This window comes from Cyanistes caeruleus, chromosome 6 (genome assembly GCF_971803275.1).
Source record: "Cyanistes caeruleus chromosome 6, bCyaCae1.hap1.1, whole genome shotgun sequence".
NCBI classification, from domain to species: domain Eukaryota; kingdom Metazoa; phylum Chordata; class Aves; order Passeriformes; family Paridae; genus Cyanistes; species Cyanistes caeruleus.
Genome location: NC_141706.1, coordinates 27,861,360 through 27,886,698, shown reverse-complemented (window position 1 = coordinate 27,886,698; position 25,339 = coordinate 27,861,360). Strand labels below are relative to the sequence as shown.

At 38.0% G+C, this 25,339-nt stretch overlaps 1 protein-coding gene and 2 long non-coding RNA genes across 11 annotated transcripts in view; all 3 read right to left on the bottom strand.

Moving 5' to 3' along the window:
* TTC17 (tetratricopeptide repeat domain 17) overlaps positions 1 to 25,339 on the bottom strand; it is a 56,115-nt gene that overhangs the window by 23,268 nt on the left and 7,508 nt on the right. For 5 of the 9 annotated variants that reach the window (XM_086892231.1, XM_086892232.1, XM_086892230.1 and 2 more), the window contains exons 2-16: positions 18,901 to 18,990; positions 17,379 to 17,548; positions 16,324 to 16,435; positions 15,120 to 15,251; positions 14,313 to 14,422; positions 13,880 to 14,024; positions 13,339 to 13,478; positions 12,952 to 13,112; positions 12,520 to 12,632; positions 11,452 to 11,592; positions 10,941 to 11,056; positions 9,654 to 9,828; positions 9,084 to 9,161; positions 6,700 to 6,924; positions 4,354 to 4,540 (exon numbers count right to left, since the gene is read on the bottom strand). In XM_086892231.1, the coding sequence (XP_086748357.1) occupies positions 4,354 to 4,540; positions 6,700 to 6,924; positions 9,084 to 9,161; positions 9,654 to 9,828; positions 10,941 to 11,056; positions 11,452 to 11,592; positions 12,520 to 12,632; positions 12,952 to 13,112; positions 13,339 to 13,478; positions 13,880 to 14,024; positions 14,313 to 14,422; positions 15,120 to 15,251; positions 16,324 to 16,435; positions 17,379 to 17,548; positions 18,901 to 18,990 (2,095 nt within the window). The remainder of the gene's footprint in view (positions 1 to 4,353; positions 4,541 to 6,699; positions 6,925 to 9,083; positions 9,162 to 9,653; positions 9,829 to 10,940; positions 11,057 to 11,451; positions 11,593 to 12,519; positions 12,633 to 12,951; positions 13,113 to 13,338; positions 13,479 to 13,879; positions 14,025 to 14,312; positions 14,423 to 15,119; positions 15,252 to 16,323; positions 16,436 to 17,378; positions 17,549 to 18,900; positions 18,991 to 25,339) is intronic. The other 4 variants (XM_086892234.1, XM_086892235.1, XM_086892233.1 and 1 more) reach the window with 1 other exon arrangement.
* On the bottom strand, positions 2,233 to 4,277 carry LOC147652545 (uncharacterized). The gene is made up of 2 exons (XR_015287798.1): positions 4,147 to 4,277; positions 2,233 to 4,000 (listed from the first exon to the last, which is right to left on the bottom strand). It is a non-coding gene; the product is annotated as an uncharacterized LOC147652545 (long non-coding RNA).
* On the bottom strand, positions 5,401 to 5,932 carry LOC147652544 (uncharacterized). The gene is made up of 2 exons (XR_015287797.1): positions 5,795 to 5,932; positions 5,401 to 5,602 (listed from the first exon to the last, which is right to left on the bottom strand). It is a non-coding gene; the product is annotated as an uncharacterized LOC147652544 (long non-coding RNA).

The window sequence follows — 25,339 nt, the reverse complement described above, 5'->3', positions numbered from 1 at the left end:
GGTACAGAGTATTGGTACCACAAGAGGGCACTAAAGCCACACCTAAAGCGGATGCACATTACAGAACTCACTCTGAGGAACAAGAACGAACTGCTTCCACAAACACCCCCGCTGCATACAAGGATTTGGGTTTCTTGGTGGCATGCACATACCCTAACAATGAATTCACACTCCCTCGACTTTCCACAGAGCAGCACAAAGCCTTTTGTAAAAGCACTATCCTGCCAAAGATGAAAGACAGTGAGACTTAAAGCAAGTCAAGTGTCATGTTTTTGAACAGCATCAGTCTATTAGTAAGATTTTGAATTTTGGTCTTGTCTAAAAGAATGTGAAGTGCATGAGCTCATAACCAAATGGAAATGTGAGTCAGAGGCAGATGCTTAGTCAGATAAAAATATTATGAGTACAAATTACTTCTGTTTGCCCAGGCAACAATCCTGTTTACACATACAAAGAAAAGTGTTATCCAACAACAACTAAGAAATCAACGTTTTGATGGACAGCTGACCATCACACTAAAAACACGTTTCTTGTATTCTGTAACCTTTTTAATAAGGCTTGGCAACATCTGAATGTTTATGCCAGCTAGTGAAGTGCCACAGGAACAATCCCATAGCTGGAGAATCCTCTACAGACCTTAATATCTGATAAAAGCTACTTGCAGTGTTTTAAGCCATGAAGCATGCAAGATAAATCTCAGCAATGCACCAGACTCAGCAATGCAATCAGACAAAAATGATGTTGGCTTTCTCTACTAGCTTAGTAAGCCACACAAATATTTCATTTCTGCACCTTTGAGAGCTGACCCTTTTTCTCACATTAAGCTTTTTACACTTGTTAATACACATCACTTGGCCCTGTCAGCTGTGTGTCAGACACGGCTGCTGAAGTTATCTGTCAAGCAACACGAAGTTTCTTAACCTGCTTCAGGAATGACTCACCCATAACCTAACAGCTGATGTAGCAACACCCTTAACACTGCCTAGTCACCTCTAGAAGGATCACCACAGCATAATGCTGGAAGAATGAAGTCTTCCAATTGTTTTCTCAGGTATTTGGGAATAAGCACTGTGTGGGCTCTTGGTGTACAGCATCTATATTAGATGCAACTGCCTGAACTCCTGCAGATGTCTAAAATACATGTCACAGATGATAGGGTTGGAATAACTTAGGACACTTCACACATTCACCTCCATGAGAAAAAAAAAAACCCAAAAACCTCTGCAGATTTAGAAATATTTTACAATGAAAACAAATGTTTATATAAACTTGAACACAAGATGCAAAAGTTAAATAGCAAACTGTTGGTCTGAGATTTTTAATTGGTATTCTCATGTGCATGAAGTGACTTGGGTGTGAAATATAAGTTATCTATACCAGAAGTAAGTTACTGAAAAACAGTTCCAGGCAGTAGTACAGACAGGAACATATAAGCAAGCATCCAAGAAGTCAGCGTTAGTCTGTCACACTTCCAAAGTCCTGTGCTAACAGCAAACTTCCCAACATGCTTGAGAAAATGCCTATTTCGCTTACTTGAAATAAACACCAAGCACATACTGTAATCAAAAATCAGGCCATGAATTCAGATTTTTGATCCCATATTCCATCTCATGCTAGCATATATTTCCCACTGACCATGTGCTGGATTCTGCCGATGGCTCACGGCAGCAGAGCAAGGAATTCCATGTCTCGCTACTTTGTTCAGTTTTCATGAACAGAGACTTTTGACAGGCGAAGCAAAAACACAGCTATCACATGGGCCTACAACCCAAAGCACAGGAAGCCTACTGCTGTTACTTTCAGAAATACTGAAGAAATGCTCATCAAAACAAGATATTAAACCAATGACATTCCAAATTCTTGGTAAATTTTTCAGCATAAGATATTGATCTCAAAGGATATGAATATTTTATGAAATGCCATCAAGTGAATAATAACAATCTCTTTTCAACTGCTTTCCTTGGACTGAAGGAGCAACAGAAGACTCCCAAAATTTCAGGATACTTTTAAGTGCAAAATAAGATTTCTGAGTACACATTCTTGAAATCATTCTGGTTTTAGAGACTTAACCTAACTTTCATATGGCCTGTCAAGGTTCCTCTTGAGTCAGCTGAAGTCTACAATAGCGGGGAAAAAAAATTTCCCCAAACCTTATGCAAATAAGATAGGTAAATCTACCCTTCCATTTTTAAATTTTGAGTTTGCACTTAAACCACAAATCATCATCAAGGCTGAATTAACCAGTATCTTTATTTCACACTCTGCACAAGAATGTACAAAGAGTATTTAAGCTATTTGTCAGGTTTATATTTTTTTAAGTTTCTTGCACTAAAATAAAAGATGACCTAAAGGATATTATAAATAATAATACAAAAAATTAAGACAAGAAGAGTCCTAGAAAAAGGCAAATGATATAAATACAGAATAAGACAAATAATGGAATACTGAAATTTCATGAGCTCATTAACATGCTAAGGCATATTCAGCTCCCTCTTGATTTACCAGCTTCACAAATTCCTTATTGACTACAACCCAACTCCAAGGTATCAGATGAATATATTCATGCTCGCTTTGCTAACTAGTGGCCCAAGCTGGCAAAAAATGGGCAACACTTTTCTCTTAAGCACTTTTGAGATGGGTTTTCCCTCACATTCAAGAAACACAAACTTCCTAAACAGCATATGCTGTAACAGCTGACCTCAAAATGAACATCCTGGATCAGGAACCAATGCCAGCAGAAGCCAGGAATCAAGCAAACTACATTATGACAAGTTTAAGGAAGAAAAGCATATAAAACAAAAGATGTCAAGGATAACTTCGGAATTCAGATACAACCACTGCTCGTTACTGTTTCTGCTCTGTGAATATACTTCTAAATTGCTTTCTGCTTAACTTCAAAATAGAGTAGCTATTACTAAGGTTTGACTGGAATAACTTTAACCTTGTGAGTTACAAACTTTTAAAAGATCTTAATTAAAAGTAAACAAACATTGTACTGTTTTTTATTTTTTAGAATAGCGTGTCTCATGTGATAAAATGTGCAAGTTCCATTACTACTTACAGTATCTCCTAGGATTTTTCTAAGAAGGGCAATCTGAAGTTAAGAGATTGATTGTGAGGTACCAGTATAGGAGGTGACATTATGGATATCAGCAAGAGATCTACCAGCTGGGCTGCTACACCACTCACTACAGCCCACTCAGCCAAACAGCATTCATTTCTCTGCACAGCTGATGGGCTCTCAATCACAGCAAAATGCACAGGGCCATAAAAAGTAGTATTTCAATGGCATAATCCTGGAATTTAATCTATGACAGCATCATCCATATTGGATGATAGGAGGGCTTCCAGCCTCTGTTTAGACAGCACAATTCTAGATGCTAAAATCAGAAGTTTGTCCATGTCTTCTCTTTGGAAAGGGAATTTAAAAAAACCTTCAGAGGAAGTCTTAGCAATGCTAAAAATCACAAGCATTTCTCTGATGAGGTTTACACTTGAAAATAAAGAAAATAATAGAAGGAAAGAAAGATACCTTACTAACAATTTGAGACAGAAGGGATTGGGAAATACATTAATAAATTGTCTTCAAGATTGCTCATGTGTATCATATTGGCCATATTCAAGTACAGATAAAGTACTGAAAATATGCAGTGGGATTGAATAAAATTAAAGAATCCATCTCCAAAAGCTATTATTCTTTTAAAATATAAGTAGCCATTAATGACAATAAATCATTCTGTTGAGAAGATTTAAAGATTTTTTTGCAGGGAGAGATTGGATTCTTAGTCATTATTACAGATTTCTGGAAGGTTAAGAACAGTGATCACAGGTGCCATAGAAATAATATAATGCTGACACAAGACAGTCTATTCCTTGAAGACTGAATTTTAGAAAATTATAACCAAAGTACTGAACACACTGAAAGGATATGAATTAAAACTAAACTGCTCTTCATCAAATTCTTCAGCTTTAAGGAAACAGATCCAGCTGAGTGTAAAACCTGAAGGGATATACAAAGGGGCTGTTGAGCAGCCTAGCAGTAGATGTGCAGTTCCATAAATACTGAATCTAGCATTCCTCATCTACCAGTAAGAGATACTGGTGGTGCTGTTAAGGTATTATTGACAGGAAGTAATTTGCACTCACTGGAATCTCTCTAGATATTCAAGAAGTCATCCTCAAGCAATTATTTAATGAACTGTAACTTTTCCATTAAAAGTAATGTCTCAGCCTTGATCCTTAAAGGTAGAATGCACTGTAAAGCAAAAGGGTGGAAACTTGGAAAAAAATCTCCAACTCCCAAGGCAAACAGACATTACTTGACTTGTGCTACATCTTTCAGCAGTTGCTTACCACTGCACACAGAAGAGGTGATGTTGTACAGGAAAGGGTAAAACTGCAGACAGCGGATCATCTTCAGGCTGCTTTCACACTCCAAGCACTTGGCTGTCAAATCCAGTGCGTGTCTGAAGGCCTGCAGTGCTCCACTAACATTGTTCTGAGCCAGGTATGTGTTTCCTAGGCTCAAAAAAGTCAGGGGCTGTGAAGAGAAAAGCAACACACTGCAGCATAAAAGCATGTTTGCTGTTTGAGATTGAAGCCAACTAGGAAAAACCTTTAAGTCACACCCTCCCAAATTTGATGGGAAAGAATTTAGAAAACTTCTTAAACAGGCATTGCCTATTCTTACAATGGAGAGCTAAAAGTTTGATGCATTGGTGGTAACCAAAAGCTGTTTTGCCATAGGGTTGTGTTAGGAGTTCCATCTTTCTACAATTAAAAAAACAGCTGTTAAATACACACAAACTGAAATGAAGCATTAAGTACTTACTTATAACCATCAGAAACACAATGCAGAGAATACCAAAGGACTAAACAGAAACGCGCAAAGACAATTTAAAATCATTAGAAATCCACAAAAAAGCAAAAATATCACTAATGTTTTAGCAGGACAGATGCACTGCATTTGCCAATTCAGATTTACCTTAGCAAAGCTAGGTTACTGAAAACACCACTGTCACACTAGCCTAGGGGTACACATTTATGGCCTTCAATTCTTTGTAAAACAGTATTTTTGTACACTGCTTTTGGCTACTATCACTAAAACATGTATTTTTTTTGGAAAGTAAAGATTATATTCACCTTTTACACTGGGTAGAACTCTACACTTTAATACAGGCACACAGTAAAGCATTACATTTATTGGTTAATTGAAAAGTCTTTCAATCAGACAAAGTAATTTGCTGCAATTAACCATACACTGCTAGAATAATAACTACAGCATTGTAATTTAGCAGTTATTTTTCTCACTGAAACATTTTTTACAATGATTATCTACAAATATGAAGACTGAGCACTAGCTGAAGATTTTTCCAACTCAGCTTGTATTACTAAACTGCATTCAGAAAACGGTGCAAGCTGAGCAACAGGATTTTTTTTTCTTTTTAACTGCTTTTGCTGATAGAGCACATATTTTACTTCCAGTATCTGTAATAAATTTTAATTAGTATTTACTTTCCATTATATTCCAGGAAATACCATTCAAGTACAATGCCTCTTGCTAGTTTTTCTGGTACAATAGGTATTACAGGACTGAGTACACCTGAAAAAAACATGAGCAGGCATTACTGTAATGAGGAAGGATTTATTAGTATCCTTGAAGAAAAGCCCCACTCACACATCATTGCCCTAAGGATTCCTAGGTTCCTCCCCCTCCAAGGCTGTGTTTTCAAGTGTTGTTCTTAAGGCACATCACTCAAGCACAGTTTTTCCCGTAGTTCCTTTTTGCACTTACCTACCACCCAAATGGACTACATTCCTTTCCAACACCTGAAAATTTGTTTCTGAATGCTACATTGAATAAACTTATTCTGGTTTTGGCTTTTTTATGTGCTAGATGACTGATGGCCTGGCAGGTTTAAATGCTGTTAACCTAAGCAGAGAGGCAGAAGCACAGGAAAGAAATCACTTGAACTTACTGAAGTGTCTCTAATGTGAGACCAAAATTATCTGCTAGAGAAAAGGTGTTCCCTGCTATGCCATTCCCTCCCCCTTCCTTTTCACAACTGTTCTGGCCAGTCCAGTAATTCAAACAGTGTATACAGAAACTGTCTGTCTGACACAGGTGACAACCTGCAGAACATTTATTGTGTTACTGTTCAGAAATACAAAAACCTGGTTTGAATCTATGGTTGGAAGTAAAACCACCAAACAACTAGAAAACAACACATTTTCCTCTACGCATATATACAAAACCTAGGGACAAATAGAACTGTACAGATAAAAAGTCAAGTGTCAGAAACATGTCTGTACAGTCAGAGATATTGGTGGCACACATGCTACTTAAAGGGTTTAAGAACCAAGATACAAAGCTGACAGCTTGACAGATCTCTGTTTTATTTAGGATAAAATGTTGCCAAACAGCAGGATTAAATTCCTTGGAGGCACTGCTGATAATAATAGGTTTTGGGAGGCTGAAAGTCTGTCACTGATTTACAAGAACTTCTCTAGATGTTTATACTCTCAACAATCAGCATCACCCCTGGTGCAGTCAAGAATTTATATGAAAATTAATATCCATTGCAAATCACAAGCTGGAAGATGAACTGCATGCACAGGTAAGCACAAGTAACATGTATTTAGAAAATAATGAGGGGAAACACACTCACTGCTGAGCAGACATAAACCCCATCATCTTACCTCAGAGGCATTGATGGCCAAAGCCTTCAGCAGGAGCCTGCTGGCATCCGAATGAAGACCATAATGAAACAAGAGGTTAGCAAGATTGACCAGAGGGATGTCCTGATACTCATGTGGAGCCAAATTATATGCTTTTTGCAAACAGGTGATAGCAAAGGTGCTATTTCCAACTGCACGCCAGTACAATCCAGCTTCATTAAGCACAAGCCATAGAGGATCTTCTGGCTATAGGAGAGTCAGGGAAAAGGATAAAAACACCCACAAAGAGGTGTCTCAGGAAGACAGAAATGCCTGCTTTTTAATAAGAAGTAAACAGAACTCACTCTTGCATACTACATTGTTAACTAGATACAAATTAGACTTTGCTGTGACTATTAGCAGATTATTCAATCTGCACCGTTCTACTCAAATGGACAGGATTTACAGGCTGAACTGTAATTTAGTAGCAGCTCTTGCTCACACTACTCATATGAATGCTTTGTATCATGACCATAAAATCCCTTAAAATGTACAAGTGACAATGGTTAGTTCACTACAGGAAGCAAGGCTTGTCAAGCACTTCAGAGTCTTAAAATTATACAAACACAGATCACAGATCTATGTAAAATGCTGGAATTTGAAAGTCAGGCAGCTATTAAATTACAGTTGGATGTGCTTTCAGATCTGCTGTCTAACATTACCTTTCCCTGTCAATTTAAGGTTACACAGTTGCTTTTTCTTAGATTTAGTTATCTATTTGTCTTATGAAAGTTGACAACTGGCAATGCATTAGATACTGTTTAAAGATTATAAAATAGCAAGCAATAAGTGAGGGCAGGTGAAAGAATGGAGGAAGTGTCAAATACACCTTGAATGTTCCTTCCTCCTCTTTAACCTACAACAGCAAAAACAAGCACTCAGCCTAAAGGAGAAATAGCAAAATTTAAATATACTGACAGGCTGACAGAGGCAGGTAAAACACCCGCTTTCAGATGCACTTAGAAAATATTTAGAAGCATGTTCTAGTTTTTCATATTTTCGTCATTCTGTACTACCCAATTCTACAAAACATTTACAGTATAAAAGCAACACCTGAAATGGATGTCCAGTCCTACCTACATGTCTGAAGCCTAAGTGCATGCCTGTGTAGGAAACACGCAGCTAGGATTAAGGAAGCAAAACTATAGTGATACTATGTTGAATTAGTCAGTAAAAAGATGTTTGTTCCAGGTTTTAAAAACCCCCTCACACAGAAGTGTTCTAACTGTGTCTCCAGATGAACTGGAAGAGATCAACATGATAGAAAGTTCTTTGTTTGGAGTTTCTTACATCATCTGTCATTTCAAGATTATTAATGACCCCTGTTTTGAAATGCACATACACAACATTGCTTGCATGTTCTTCATTCCAAACTCCTCACTGAATTACTCTCCAGACACAGGTCTCAATCACTTTTCCAAATCGTCAGCAAGTTATTAGCATTTTGTCTTTCCCAATACAAAGATGCTAACTGTGGCATTCCTGCTCTAAGTAGTTTATCATTACAACAGGTAAGACACAAGCCTGTTCTTAAATCAGCAGACAGAGAAGTTCAGGCTTTTAGCATGACAGCAACAGAATACTACAGTTAAAACCAAAATACTCATGCACTGCAGAGCAAGATATTAGACATGTATAGGACTGTTCTGAACAACATAATAATAGAAATCAACTCCTACTGCTCATTTTTCTCCTGGCTAAGACAGATGCACATAGTAAATGGTACTGATTTTAGACTAAAAAAAAAATCTACATATAATACCTTGACACAACTTCTGCAAGAAAGTTAAATTGAGAAATATCAGCTTGACATGTCAAAAAGAGTCAACGTCTCTCTCAATGCTTCCTGTCATTTGACTCTCAAAGGCCCCACGCAAGATGGAGGTGGCACTCCACAGGGCTCTATACAGAGGTACATTCTTTGCCCCAGAGTGCTAATTATCCTGACAGAAGATTGACAGAGGGTTGGTTTCCTTGGAGGGAGAGTAGGGGGAAAAGCAGGGTAGTGGGAAGGAGGAGGAAGAGCACAAGGCAGGCATGCAGGAAGGGGTGGCAGACGGAGGAGTAGTTCCAAGGTACTTCTCTCAATTAAGCAAATGGCTGCCAGAATTAGCTAATGTATTGGTGCTCCATATCCTTGCAACAAGAACAAACAACTACAGGGCTGTCTGATGCACATTAGGCTAAATTAGATACATCTCTATATATTTCTTCTTTACTTGTAAACATAGATTCTTAAGTCAGTCTCATCTCAGTTACAGGCAGCAAATAAACTCCTTTCTAGTGTGTCACTGACTACTTTAGAAGTATAAAAACAAATCTCAAGTACGAATTCTGAATTCATCTCATGTGACAGTCTGACATACCTTTTTCATGGCATGATCTAGAAACACTCCTATCTTCGGCAGTGTAAAAGTTTCATTGTTGATACGAGAATGCAAAACCTGGAACACAAAGATTTGTTTTTCCCCAAACCACTGAATAAATTTTACAGTCAAGATCTATCTATAAGGGCCATTCAACACTTGCTTCCTTAAACCTCTTTAGCAAAGGGAAGATAAAGATATTGTACTAAAAAGAGGATGTGAACACGTAACACCTGAAGCAACCAATCTCCAGAACGCAATATGAAGGCCTTGGTACAATGCAGTAGTAATTGGAAAGGAATTGCATCAAGTGACTCTTAGATTTAAAAGAAAGATATGCCTTCAAAGAGTAAATGAAATTTCCCATTTTGTGTGCTTTAGGTCAGCATCTGAAAGAAGTCAGAAAAATTAACCCTTTCTCCACTACTATTAGAGAGAATTTGCCCATGTTTTTCAGAAGTACTGATTACCTTGAAATATCAAAATCTTTCATGATGTGAATAACATTTTTAAGGAAATAAAGAGGAGGATTTGAAACCAAAAGAAAACCAACAAGAAAACATCTCTTACTTGTCTTGCTTGATCGTCTGGCATCCTGAATTTCAAATCTAGATTAGAGTCTAGTTCCTTGACCAGTATGTTTAGAGATTCATTATTACGAGCATCAGTAATGGAAGAACAATCTGGTGCCTGTGCTTCTCCATGCTCAACAGTATCTCTTGAGGTATTCAGTATTGTCTGGATTCTAGCAATAAGGAGAACCAAGACAAATTAACAGCATGTGCTGCATGTCATCATGTAGAAATACAAGAATCTGCTAAGCGTTGTACTGAAGACTGCTATCAGACATGTGCTGCAAACATGAAAAACTTGGGGATCACCCTTCCCTTGAGAAGTAATTTGTAAGGTCTTTACATTTTTAAGCACATAATAACAAGAACAATAAACAGTGCAGTAGAGATAACAGTAGAGAAGGTTCTCATATTATGCTAATATGGATTCTGTGAAGTTTAGGACTACACAGATATGTGACCAAAAAAAAGCTGAACTTTTATGCACTAAATCTCGATTTCAAAATCTTCAAGAGGTAGCCAAATTACTTACAAAGAACACTCTAAGATGAACACTTTTTTTTCAAAGGAAGCTGCTGGATGTTTGTAGATGGTAACCTTTAACACAAGCTCAAGACTAGTATTATACTGACTAGGTAGAACAAAATAGCTTTTTTACTACCACAGTTACAATGTAAGCAACTAGGGTATTAGAACACTGCATTGATCTACGTAAGTTAGCTATTGCAGTACAGACACATTTGTTTTATCCTATATAATAACAAATATTACTGACTCTTCCATGACCAAGCTGATTTTCTACCTCTGTCTCAAAGGGATGAGCTGGAGTTTTCCACTCCTAATCCTTTTTTAGTGTTGTCTGGTCTTCATCATTTTCTGTTATCATAACTAAAGCTCAGAGGATATATGTAATGTACAAGAGTTAACTGTAGTTATTAAACAGATGCTCACCTCATTCTCTCTGTCAAGGCTTTTTTTTTTCTGTTAATATATCCACAAGACATTCAGACTTGTGCTTAAATCCTCATTCTGTCTGTAATTAAGGTGTTCACCCTGAACTAACACTCAGGGAAGAATCAACATGAAATTAGATCTGGCTGTTATACTTACAGCAAAGACAACAATCAAGGAAAGGAAGGAAAATACCTTCCTTCTGTGGAAAGGCCAGAGAAAGAGGTGTGAATAACTCTGCTGTTGATGACTAACTGCATCCATCTTCTCCAGAAAGAAAATACTCACTCAAAGTGAAGATTTACAAATACAGCTTTTAAAAATCAACACTTGCCTGAATCCCCTGTTTTCTGGAGGTAAGAAGTAAGTTGGGAGTTCTTCTGGATGAGGAATTTTGGGGAAAGATTTCATGCATTCTGACCGCTGAGGCCAAAGAATATGCTGTTTGTCCTAAGGGGGAAAAGAATTATTTTTTATTATTTTCTCAATATTTTTAATATTCTAATGAACAAAGTAATAAAAGGGATATTAAAGGATAGTCTGAAGAAAAATAACAAAACCAGAGATCTTTAAAACTATTTTTTTTTTTTAACATCAGCAGTTGCAATATCTATCTTATCTGTATCGCTTTACATGCAGCAGATGTTTACAGAACTCCCTCTGTGCTGCAGTACTTTCAAAGGATGGGAAACCCGTACAGAGAAACTAGACAGATGCTTCTATATTGAAGAAATTCAGAATGCAATGTTCTCCAGTGCTGTCACACATCAAAACTGTGGCCCAAATGTTAAGAAGTTTCACATAAACAAGGAGAGGATTCACTTTCACCCCTCCTCTTCACTCACTCTGCTGGGCTCCACACTCCACACCGAAACAACAGAACGAGCCACAGGGGAAGACTGCAAGGACTGGCTGTGAACACTTTGGTTTGCATGAAGATCCAAATTCATGGATGTCATACTGGAAGTTGAAGAGTCTTCACCAAACTAAAAACAACAGAAGGATAAATTTTAATTAAGGAGATGGTACATTCCTTGTTGAATTTGTCCATGTTATTTCCCCTCCCCACTTAGGTGGTTAAGCCTCACTGATGAGCTGAAGTGTGGGTAGCAAAAAACACAAAAAGGATTTAAGCCTCTTGATCCACTCAGACCATGCAAGAGTAATATTCATATTGTAAATAGGTCAACAATGAAAACACAAGTGCAAATCAAAGAAAAAAGTGCTAAAAGGTAAAAGCAGATACTTGTAATAGACCACAAATAAAATCTACTTATCTAGATCGCACAGCTCAAGATCAAGGCTTTCAGAATTATCTCAATAAGCTGAATTTATAATTACTATAATAGGAAAACCAATCAAAGACAACAAGAAGACAACAACAAAATTAAAAATAATTATTCCTGTTTCTTAAACTAGTTAAGGGGAAACTGCAGAACAGATTCCACACTGCAAAATAACTGAAATCATAATCCTTATCTGTAGCTCTAACACAGCAGACGAGTTGATCAGGTGGCTGTAATTCTGTATTTTCAGTGTTAGTACACACTTTGCTTCCAAAACTACTTAGTACTCTTGTACCAAATTTTCTTGGTGCAATAATAGGAAACTAAGGCTTTGGACTAAAATGAAGATTTTGAATTCAAGTTATTTTCTTTTCTAAGTAAAACAAAGTCTTTTACAAGAAACCCTCTGCATTTCTACAGTTCACAATCTCTCAGCTTGTATTAATATCAAAAGGAATGCACATTAAAATACTTTGCACTCTGGAAAAGAAAGAGACTAAGATTTCTCACTATAATTACCACACCCAAAATGTAGTCCTTTTGTCAACCCTGAAAAAATTGAAACTATTTTACTAATGAAGCAAATGGGATGTAACTTGAAGCAGTGGTATCAGTTCACAGACAAACCTGAACATATTCCACATTTTCAAAAATGTCTCCACGGTGATAACGAACAGGCTGATCCCACTGACAGTGCAAGCTATGCTGCTGGTTGCCCAATCTGCAAATCTGATGGTTCCCTGCAGAGCACAAAATATTTTTATATACTAGAGAAGTGTGGTTTCTGAGAAGACAAAGACAGCATACAGTCAACCTCTCCACCCCCAGTTTGGTCAATCCTTTTTATTTTCTCCATCAACCCAGAGGAAACTCCAACCCCAAAAGACTCAAAAAGAATTCCCTGTTCCAGAACATACTGCAATCTCTTGTTTTAATAAAAAAAAACCAAAAGAGCCACTCAGGGACATCTTAATATATGAAGAAGTTATTTCCTGACACTTATCTGAGTATGTGGCATATTTCATTGCTTTAATGAGCATGAACACCAAGAAGTTGTACCTAATTGAGCTTCTTTTGCCATCTGTGTCTCATGAATGATGTTCCTCAAGATTTGTTCCTCCTGGATGAGCTTGTACTTGTCTAAAACATCTTGTTGCCTAAGGTAATGGTCATGCTGCTTTTGATATTCCTTTAATTCATTTAATGTTCGCTGAAGTGATCTTGGAAATTAAACAGAGAAGATTTACTTTGAATGCTTTCTAGAATATCATCTTTTCCTACACTCTTGTATATTTTCAACTCAAGGTTCCTTAAAGTATTCTTATGCTTAATTCTATTGCATAATCGAAGAAATACAATAATTTAAAAACAATTCTTCTTGAAATGTAAAAAATTGCTGCAACAGAACTACGGGGGTTTCATTGTATGCATTGCCACTTTAGTTACCTATGCTGGGCTTCCAATTTTTGCTCAAGTTTTTGCTGACACAGGACAGCATGCTTCCTTTTTACAGCTTGCTCAAATCCTGGTTTGGCCTGTAGAGCATGATCATAACACAGGACTGAGTGGTTGTACTCTCCAAGCATCTGAAGAATGACCAAATGAGAGAATTAGCCATTGTGCAGTAACATTTAATAAACAATACTCAGTAACATTTAATAAACAATACTCGGTTCTTAAAGACGCCATTAACTTAAATTTTATTTTATGGTAACAAGCAGCCTGTCATTTCTGACACTCAAGCCACTATATCTATTAAAGAAAGGCTCCAGAAGAATTTTATTGGAATTTATTTCCAGCTGCAAATAAAAGCCTTTGCTAAAAGAGACTTTTGAATAAAAGCATCTTGACAGAATCTTAAGCATTAAGCATGAAATGCACGTGGAGCACGAGACACACTGTAAAAATAAAGCATTACAAGTCAACCCCAAAAGATTAAGTAACATTTAATTTTCTTCAAGTCTTGGAAAATAAAGATTATATTTACTGCGTATATATTTCCTAAAGTGTAATAGCTGGTAAAGAAGTCACTGTAATCCAGAGCTGCATGAACCACAATAGCTGCATCTGCAGAGAAGTGAGCCCGGTGCAAAATATTTGCCAAATTTACCAGTGCAATGTCTTTATTTTGTCTAAAAAAAAAAGAATATAAAAAGGGAAAAAATTAAAAACTAACATTAAAGGAAGGTAAGACTGTAAGAATCATGCACAAGGATATATTAATTTGCCAGTCACACATTAAATATATCACTTACTAGAAAAATGTCTCAACTATTTATATGCCTAGTATAGCACACAGAGACCAAGAACAAGTAACACAGATTACTGCTTAGGATACCGTCTTAGAAACCAAAACCTGTTTACTAATTAGGGTAACTAGAAAAGCAATCTGAGAAGAAATCCTTATTAGCAATTCTTACCTTGAAGAAAAATGAAGGGCACGCATGGCACATTCTACTACTTGGTACGGCTCATTCTTTATTCGCCAGTAAAAAGAAGCCATGTTATAGAGTACCCAGGAAGAAGAGTTCTGCAGTAAAGAGAAACACATGAACTGTACTAGCTACTAACACATGAACTAAAAGGTTAATCAGGGCTTTAATTACTGTAAAATGAAAAGCAGAGCACCAAAGTTGGTGCTCAGCTGCACTAAGCTATCCTCTTCCACTGGGAAGCTGCCATTTGGCCACAGTTGTCAATGTTTAGGAACACTGAACTAGCATATTAGTAATGCATTAAAGAAACAGAATTTTTGCATTTCAGGCAGGTAAAAATACAAAATGAAGTGAAATGAGAGGTGACAGTAGTTTAGGCATCAGCATCTCAGCTGGAGTTCAATGAGGGTTCCTAGATTTTGCAGGAAGACATTTAACAAAAATATACACACTTCAGTACAGTTGTTTCTTCTTTGCTCTTCAAGTACCTGCATTTTCTGTTTAAAAACTCTTATTACCTTGACAAACCAATGAATGTGGCTTGCCAGACAACATAACTACACAAGTCCTTAAAGGTGACAGTAAATATTTATTTACTGGCTTTGCTGATGCCTTCTCCTGCGCCTCTACTTGCCTACCAGAAAATGGTCTCAGTTTGCCTTTTGAAATGGAACTGTAAACCAACAATACACGTGCGAAACTAGATCTGACTGCTTGTACAAGGTGTATCTAAACTTGTGAGGCCTTTCCAGCAGTCTTTTTTGTGTATCCAGCAAGATTACAGTTTCATACCTTCATGAGCCCATCATAAATACGGTGACCTATTTCCTCTATACTTCTTCCCAGCTTCCGTGATAAGTATGTGAAGATTGGATCTTCTTTGGGTAACAGGGGTGCAGAAAGGTTAACCCTTTCTTGGACGCCCTAAAATAAAAATTGAATACAGATATTTGCTGACACTTAAGAGTAGACGAATAAAAACAAAAGCATGACTCCCAGGAAAATGTGCGGCTTGGTTATTTTACAATCTTATCTTGCTTTCAAGATCTCTGGGAATTGATAGAACAATCTCGCCTCTGACAGATAACTATATATCATTGCAGATAGGAAAACAGTAGAAGCAGCCAAAAGCAGCCTCTGCTTGTGAGTTCTACAGGGGAAATATTCAGTTCTGGTAGCACTGTGTATCTAGCAGTTACTGATTTCACTAACGACCACTGAAGCACTTAAGTCAGGGTTGTCAGATGACATGCACACAAGGGAAGTATCCCAACACCTCTTCCTTCGTTCCCCAAGCATAAACATACTTCTTTCAAAAATATATCCAGACCTAGGAACAGAGCTAAAAAACTCCACTTAGTGTTTAGCTCTAAGAAAATCCTTATTTGTTGATGAAAATACTTGCAGTAAAATAAATATCAAGATAAAAGCACTAAAGCTGCATTAGAAAACCTGCTCATATAATGCTGTTGACCAAACCAATTTTCCTACTACTCTTCCATTGTAACTTTTCTAAAGCAGCTGAACTTTGTACTAGTAGGGGACAATTACCTCATCCTCTGGGTTAGGGCTTGGCATTCAGATACCAAACAGACATTCACATTTGTTAGGGGCTACCAACAAAACTGCAAACAATTTTTTGATCCTGAATCTTCATACATTTTAACGACCCTGTTCAGCACTCTCCAACTTTTAACTGAGACAATTCACAAGCTAGTAGTAGTCCCAATGAAAGCTACCAATTTGCTAATGAAATGCGTTATGAAAACAAAATACTCCATTTTCCTAAAAATGTCCTCTAAAATAAGGCCAAAATAACAAAAGAGAAACTGTATACTGATACACAGCTACTTTAATCAGGGTCCAACTGTAGTTTTATAAAAGTGTGAAAGAGTCTTGGAAGATTCCATACGTTTCAACCCTGAGTGAGAACTGCTAGTAAGAATTTTCTATTCCTCCTCCTCATAGGGAAAAATAATTCCATTTGTTCACTTACCCGTAAGTGCTGAAAAGCATGAATACTGTATGGAAGATCTAGAACTTTTGTACAGTCTGGCTGCTGCAGGTCTGGAGGCACTGGGGACTTTGTGTCTATATAGTCTTCAGGGCTGAGGACATAATGACACAATACAAGTTCCTAAGAGACAGTATGGTAGCTGATATAGAGAGTACTCTGATTTAATCATTACAGAAATCCCCTGTTTGGGCACATTAGCCCATTTCTGTTGTATTCCCAGATTTCAGTTGTATCAGGATGTCATGACCATAGGATAAAGAAAATAAATTTGTCTGCTTGAAAATATCAGCATTTGGATAGCCTCCAATACGTATCAGTGTCAACCTAGTGTATCATTGCTATGATTAATGATCTATCTGCCAGGCAAATGGCAATGCATACAGACTCTTCAACTGAAACAATCAAACCAATCCCAAATATGGGTGATGAGAAGTCCAAATGAAGGTGTATGATGATAAAAGGGATCTTTTCTCCCTTCAAGCACTCATGCGATCATGATTAAAAAAAACCCATCTAAAACGGTCATTCCTGAAGATGAATTACCAATGATGCTGAATGTCAAGTACACTGTCTGCTCATCCTTCACTTTCTAAACACAGGGGACAAAATATGACCAGAAAGTTCAACAGCTTGGAAAACAATGGAATTTCATTCAAATTTAAGTCAAGACAGTTTCCACTAAAGCAAATACCTAGTTTTAAACAGTGAAAGCACACTCAAATTCAACCCTCTACTAACATGATGTATTTCACTTTTATTCATGTGTCTGGTCGTATCAGTACAGAGTAACAGTAGTAGAACTGGGGAACAGAAAGGAACAGTTTCAGGGCAGGGCTAGCATAGACAGTTTGGGGCAAACAGCATTTGTATGTTGTACCTGTTCACAACTAGTGGCATAACACAAAACAAAAAACTCCCATCTAAAGAAAGCCAATGCTAGTAATTTTTCAGCTGTATTTAGTGGTACTGTTTATTTTTTTTCCATTCAGTAAAAATCTTAGAATATAAAGCACCTTATTAAAGCATCTTATTACCGGATATCTTTGCTCTCTAAGGTGATGTATGTGCCATCATACAGATCAAGGTCCCCCAGGGGCACCTTTGCTTTAATGCAGTCTGGATCTTCTTTATTGTGCCTTTGTTCCAGCCCTGTGTCTCTGTCCTCATTTTCCTCTATATGAATTTTTTGAGCAACTAACTGTTTCTGTAAGAAAAAAAAAGGAAACAGAAGCATGTAATACCAATGAAAGCAAACACTATAGTTGCTATGATTCAACAGTCCAACTTTTTCCTTAAAACAAAGTTCATCTGAAAAAATCTAAAAAAATTCTTATTAAATTTTGGGAATATCTCCTTATCTTTTATAACATCTGTAGGACTTTTTTGGATTTGGATGGCATATAAATGCTTTCATTAGAGATAATGGAACTTGAATGAGCCCTTATTTCTTCTGTTGAGGCTAAAAAGTAGGTTAGTAACATTCCAGATCCATGGTAGGCAATGTAGGAAAAGAAGAAATGGCTGCTACAAGTACATCCAATTTTTCACATTTGGCCCCCTTTTTTTCTAAGACCTTGTGGAAATAATACGAGACATAGCAACATCATCATCATCATCTTAACTGTTGAGTGTGCTAAGTTCAGCTGAACATGAGTACATGTGAATAGTACTGTACATGAATACCTGTGAAATGAGAAAACCTGCATTTTTAATTAAAGCCATACACATTTGCTTACATGCTACTATGAAACAATAGATATATATACACTAGTAGCAATTTGTACAAGAACTTACAATAGGTAACTTCAGCTGAAAGCCATTTGTGTATCAAGTTGGACATTTGTAATTTCCACACCCACAACTCACACCTCAAAAAGCTTGCAAGTATTATTTTATCCACAGCTAAAACGCCCATCACCACAAAAAAAGAGTATACCCTGATGAGAAAGAATGGCTGAATATAGTCACACCAGGGGCTGTCCTGCTTATTTTCCATTCTCCTACTTCTCCCATTCACCTAAAGCTACCTCCAGCTTTCATCTGGCTTTCCACTTAGTTATCCATCCCAATCTGATAAAACCAAAGCTGGCACAAGAAAGGGGTGCATGGCCAGAAGGGCTGTGAGCTGTTTGCTTACCTAACCCCTACTGTATTTAAACTTCAGTTTATCAGTTCAGTTCATAAAAGCCCTTTTCAAAAGGGTGGTCTCACACTCCTTCTCAAGAATAAATGAGCTTGAAGAAAAACAGAGATGATTTGCTCCATGCTCTTTTGAAATACAGTACAATAGAATCTAGTGACTTCATGCAAAAATGTTAGGATTTATGGCTAACAACAGGGAATGTTGGAGACCAGTTGGAGACAACTGGAGACCAGTTAGGCAGACTTGAGGTAAAAAATTCTTGAGATCTGAAAAATTTTTTATCCTTTCACTGAAGCAGAACTTTGCGAATAATAAATTATTTTCCCCATTTAAAACCATCACTATAAAGTCTACAGAAAAAAAAAAAATCTGTATTTTCATAAATTAGTTAGTACTTAAATGTTATGCTTTACCTCCAGTTCTTTGAGGTAGTTAACTGTTGTTTCTTGTCTCATTAGTATTACCAAATCATGTGGGTTTCTCAAGTTCATTGGTGAATCCACCTGCAAGACATTTTAACAGTCCATCATGTAAGACATTCACCTAATTACAGTGATTTTAGAAGAAGGCAGTTATGTTCATTCAATCAGTTTGCCTGTTCAGAGGCTTTCTGTCCAGTCAACATTCATTATAATGTCCATTATGAAAATCCATACTTCAAACAACATTGTCATTTGAGAATCCAATTCAGCCCATGCTTTAACTTTAAACTTATATTAATTTAATCAGACACACAAGTTCTAAGCATAAGAGGCAAATCGATTTCCACAACAAATATTACTAAGAGTACCTACTGCTGAAATACTAGATGCCTTAAACTGTAATCACAGAAACTTTGTTTTGTAACTTTAAAATTCCTCCACCACGTCCCTCAAAAGGCATAAAGTAGTTCAGCTTCAACTTCTTTCTGCAACTAATTTAACACACTAGCCTACCATTAGGATCTACTGCCTTCAGGACTAATAAATAAAGGAACTATTATTATTATTAAATAAATAAAATCAAGAGGGAAGCAGGTAAAGACTGAAAACTGTGTTACTGAAGACCATGCTACAGCTTCCACAGCTGTGCAAAGGAGTTCACAGCTCCATGAAGAAGGACATTAGAGGCAAGTCACTCACAGAGCAGTTCCACATCAGCCCCTAGCTGGGCTCTGTAAACTACAGCACTTCACCCCAGGGCTGAAACACCCAGCCTTGTCCTCTCCAAGCTCTGCTGTCTCACTGGGTGAGGGAAAGTCCCTACAGTGGTGTAGCAGCATCTGAGCTGATGCAAAGGCTCACTTCCCGGCTTGCAGCCAGTGTTTCCTTCCATATGTCAGTGCGAGAGCAGTAACACTGGCTGCACACCAGCTGTGGTGACCACCAGGATCTCTTGGAAGCTAACCCAAACTCAGGAGCTGAACAGAACATAACTCCTTCCTGGTTGCTTTGTCTGAACTAGTAAACTAAATTGGTTCATGAAGGATTCAAGGAGCATGAGAACAGAAACAAGGAAATAAGAGTATGTGATGACAGCATAAAAAACCACAGTGACAAGAATAGCAACATCTCACACATTTAACATGACTGTTAGATGGCCTACATCAAGATGTTTTTCCTGGATCTGCTCAGTTTCCACTCAAGCTTTCAGGATACAGCTGCTGCATGAAGATGTGAGTACTTACCTGTTTTCAGCTCTGATACTTCTAAATGGGCTGTCCACCCCATGACATCTGTGCAAACTTGATGATATTACAATTTAATGGAAAAGTCTGCCATATACAGGTGCAGGAGAAGCTCCTGAGCTCCAGTTCCTCCTTTTTTGTCACCTTTCCAAGTAGCAAATGTCTGTTACACTCCCTTACTGCAGAGAACTGCATCTCCAGCATATTTTCTGGTCATCCTAATGTGTCCTGTCACCAGATTATGCCTTAGGGCTGTATTCTCTTGGCTGTGAGTCAGATAAGAAGTTCAAATCTACTTTCTATGGACTACTGACTGTGAAGTCTACACGTTGCAAGATTCTTGACTGAGTAAGGACCTTGTCCTCTGAGATATAAACACTTGTTCCTTTCAGTGGACTCTAAGCATGCTTTTGGCTAAATCTGGCTAAGTATTTCTTTCCAAAGCAAAAGCTGCAGTGCTTCTTTTAGTATGGATCCATTTTGATCAGTGGCTACCTGTACAGCCCAAACAGTTACATATAACTCATTTTCTCCCTTAGCAAATTAATTCTCTTATATCATCAGATGAATAGAAAATAATGGGTGCTACTGATACTAGTCCATTTTTACACTATGAATTTGGAGATAATGGATTCTACTGTTGCAAATAAAGGATGACCAAGTATCTATCCATCATGATGCAGAGACGTATAGAAAATACCATTTCAAAAAAAGTCTAATGATTTTGTTAGTCAAAGTATTAAAGTCTACAGCATTTTATTCATGGTCATATTTCCTCCTATGGGCCCCACCTCACTTTGAACTGGTTGGGCACAAAGCCAGAGCTATGCACTGAATGTAGCACTGGTTTATGCCTCATTTGCTGAAGAAACAAATGTGCAAATGAATGAGAGTTGAATTTGAAAAGAAAATAAGTTTCACTGTGTTTAAAGCACTTCATCACCCATTCCAAAATAGCACTGCTCATCTGACATCTAAAGGCTGCATGCATGATACTACACAGTCACTGAGGGCAAAGTCAACTATCAGCTCTGCTTTCAGTGACAAACAGCATCTGGGCAGACATTTTTGGAGAAAAGTTATGCAGGGATCACCAACTAGAAAACCTTATTCTGAAAGATGAAGGATCTTGGCTTGTCATTCATTCAGAAACAGAATGATATTCAGGGTCAGATTCTGTTTTTAACTTTTGGTAAGACAGTCTCATTGAGAGTTAGGTCTGAATTTAGTACTGGAGAATTTGGAGTGGTATGTTACCAACCCAGTGTGTGTGGGTTGACAGGAAAGCAATGCAGGAAGTACCACACTTCCATCAACTACTATCTGGCAGCAGAAACCAAAGTTTCAACAATCAATCAGCAATATCACTGAATTAATTAATGAAGTTACGGAAATCCACCAGGAAATCACCCCAGTCAAGGATATTTTTATTCAGTCTTCAGATTTACTTTTCCACATCTGACTCAGTTTGTCACCAGCAAGTACTTTTTAATAACAGCAGAACCCTTCAGCCTAATAGGAAGTTAACCTTACCAGTGTGCAAACACAAAGTTCCTAACACAGAATTTTAGTAGCTGTATTAGGTTTGCATGGCAAGGGGTGCCTTCTGTGAGAAGCTAGCAGAAGCCTCCCTTAAGTCTGAGAGAGAACACTCCAAGATGGACTCGCTGCTGGCCAAGGCCAAGCCCATCAGTGACTGTGGTAGCACTGCTGGGATAACACATTTAAGAAGGTAAAAGAAGTTATTGTGGCCAGAAAAGAGAGAAGTGAGGATATGCAAGAGAAACAGCTCTGTAAACACCAAGGTCACTGGAGAAGGAGTGGAGAAGGTGCTCCAGGCGCCAGAGCCGAGATTTCCCCAGAGCCTGTTGTGAAGACCACAATGAGGCAGGCTGTCCCCTGCAGTCCACCAGCGAGCAGAGATCCACGTGCAGCCTAGGGAGAACCTCACACCAGAGCAGGTGGACACCCAAAAGAGGTTGTGAACCCGTGGGAAGCCCACATTGGAGCAGGATTTTTGGCAGGATCTGCAGACCTCCAGGGGATCCACACTGGAGCAGCCTGTTCCTGAAAGATGGCATCTTGTGGGAGGGACCCTGTGACATCCCATGGGAAAGAGCCACACTGGAGGAGTGAGTGTATAGAGGGAATCAGGAATAGTGTTAAGTCCAGGAATAAAAGGATGGGTTGGGGGAAGGTATTTTGAAGATTTCTTTTACTTCTCATTACTCTGATCTGATTTGTAATAAATTAACTAATTTCCTCAAGTTGACTCTGTTCTGCCTGTGGTAGCAACTGGTGAGTGTTCTCTCCCTGCTCCTTATCCAAACTCTTGAGCTTTCTCTGGTGTTTTCTCTCCCCTGTGCAGCTAAGGAGTGATAAAGCAGCTCTGGTAGGCACCTGGTAAGCTTTTCATTACCCACTTCTCTGTAGTGACTTTGAAGGTGGCCTTTGAACTGAAACTTACTCATCTCAGATCCAGCCTCATCACCTGATTCAGTCAAATGAGAGAAAAATACACAGATATTGTGACTAAGATCATCTTTTTCAAAACATAACCAACTTTCCACAAGGTTCCTCTGAGATGCAACAGAACAGACATCAGCCTACATAACAAACACAGCCCCATGGTGCGGAGAGTGGAGCCTCCTGCACCAGAACAGATGCTTTGTCCAACTTACTCATTTTTAACTCAAAGTGTTTGGCTGATAGCAAAGCAAGACATTCATTTACTCTTCCTCCAAAGTGCTGAAATTGTGACATTCAAGATGAAGCGCTTGAAATGCAAGAATTTGACTTCAATTCCAACACAGTAAACAGGGAAAGAAACTGTTGCGCTGAAAAGCTTTCTTTGAATTTTGACAGCTACTATAGTTAAGACTGCACTAAGCCTGCCAGTAAAAACACTTCTAGAATAAGTGTTCTCTGTTCAACTTTGCCCAAAGGTGAAAGTTTCTTTATAAAGCACGGTACAAATGTATTCACTGCCACAAAGTACACCAAGAACCTTATTCAGCAAGAAACACAAAGAATTTGTGTAATGAAAAAAGACACTGAGTTGAATCAAACCCTGAAGTTTTACAATCTCCTATGTTACCTCCATATATCAAAGTCTCTCAGCAATTAGACTTGAAAGCTTTGCCAAACCTTCCACCATATTTTCCCCAACAATCCAGCACTAGGAAGTAAATTCTTTAAATAAGAGTTGATTAATGCCTTAGTCAACTATTTTTAAATAAGACTTTTTAAAAAATACTGTGGAAACACCACTGTTACCTGAGGCACAGGCAAATTAAAATCAAAACAGCTGTTCTGCTGTTCTGCGCCTCTGCACATCCTAAAAGCATTATACTACATGCAGAAGGCAGATTATTAGAGAAAGAAGCTGAAAAACACACTGTATCAAATGATGGTGTACAGAAAAATGGACTCTACATATTTGTTTTATAGGCAGTGCATGTTTTGTCACTGTACAAAATAAAGGCAATTCCCCCTCCAATGAGTTGGACCTTCTTGCAGTTTTGAGGGGGAGCCAAGGATCTGAAAACTGGTGCCTGCCTTTTGGTATATTCTTGCTGACTTGAAATACTTTACACTCCAACATGATGCTACATGGAATTTCTGAGGAAGCTGCAAAAAAATCTGTACAGGTTTCAGTGCAAGACAAACTACAAAACTGGAAAATAAATAATGTGACTTATCCAAATGATGAGCAGGCAGTGTTAGAAGATACTTACTATTTCCAAGGGATGTCACTGAAAAAATTCACACAGACAAATGATGTAGAAATGAGTTTTTTAAGTATTGAGCCATTTAAAAGCTTAATGCTGCAGAATCTGTTAGCAAACAGCACTAGATATTTTGAAATTAAGCACTAGTACTTAATACCAGCTGTGCTACAGGGAAAACACAAATTTTTAACACCTGTAGCACTTCAGAAATAAAACCTAACAAAATTGCATTACTACTGAATAGCTCTGCTCAACTAAGATCACACAAGCTATGAATATCCTAGGTAACAGATCTAAATACATCAAAGGGAAACAAGACTTTATTTGAAACATCATGAGCCCAATGTGTTGCTGGTCATACTTAAGGGTATAAATTTCCAACTTGTATATTCTAGGTAAGGTTTATATTCTCCAGTAGCCATATGCTCAGCTGAATGAAAACAAGATGGAGAGATCATTCAGATATACATCTGTAATGAACAAGGACTTTGTTTTATAAAAGCAGACTGGTTCTTGATGTCTTCTCACTGCCAAATCCTAAAAATTTCAAGTCTTCTAATATTGAAAATACAGACAAGAAGACATTATTGCTTACTTAAGACTTATTACTACTTACAAGATACCTAAAAAAGATAAACCCTGAGCAGTAATTTCTTCAGCAAATGAGCAGCAGAAAACCCTTTTTTTTTTTTTCTGTTAAACTTAGAGGGAAATAACTTTCTCCAGCAGTGTATTTTTAAAGCAGGCAGGTACATGAAATAACAGTGGATTTCAGTCTTGCTGACTTTGCTCTTCTGGGCTTTGGTGGGGTCTTTCTGCAAACATGTGCTTGGGCCAATTCCAAGGCCAGCCTTCGGCTGTGAAGTTCACAATACAGGGAAGGCATTCCAGGCACCAAGCATAACTCTCACCACAGAATAACCAGTTTTGAACAGATGATTCATATCATCTTTTCAGATTGTCCAATCCTTACTTTAAAGGTGACAGAAAACAGGATGAGAGGCCAGGAAATCGAAGTGTGAGACCCTAAGAGAAAAGGGGCCTGGGAACACACCGTGTCCAGAGGACAAAGGCTATATGGAAACACCAGGAGCTGAGGAATGAGCAGGACATGCCTACACGTGGTCAGAGACACTGCTACAGTATTCTGGACTTACAGCCTGAACCACCTTGCCGTGTATTATCAAGCTCAGCTAAATCCAGACATCTCTGCACTAAAGCTTTTCTGTCAGCAGTCAAAACCTGGCATAAAATTATGTGCTGGGCTGTGGCAGGTGTGGGCACGGCCACCAACAGCTGCAGCTCAGCAGCCCTTGGGATCTGCCTCTTAGCTCCTCCACCTCAGATGCAAATCTCTGACTGCTGAGTTGAGAGCAGTGGAAGCAACTTCACCACTGCTGCTCCACTGAATGAAACATTTGCATTTCTGATGCCATATACATCATACAAGGCCTA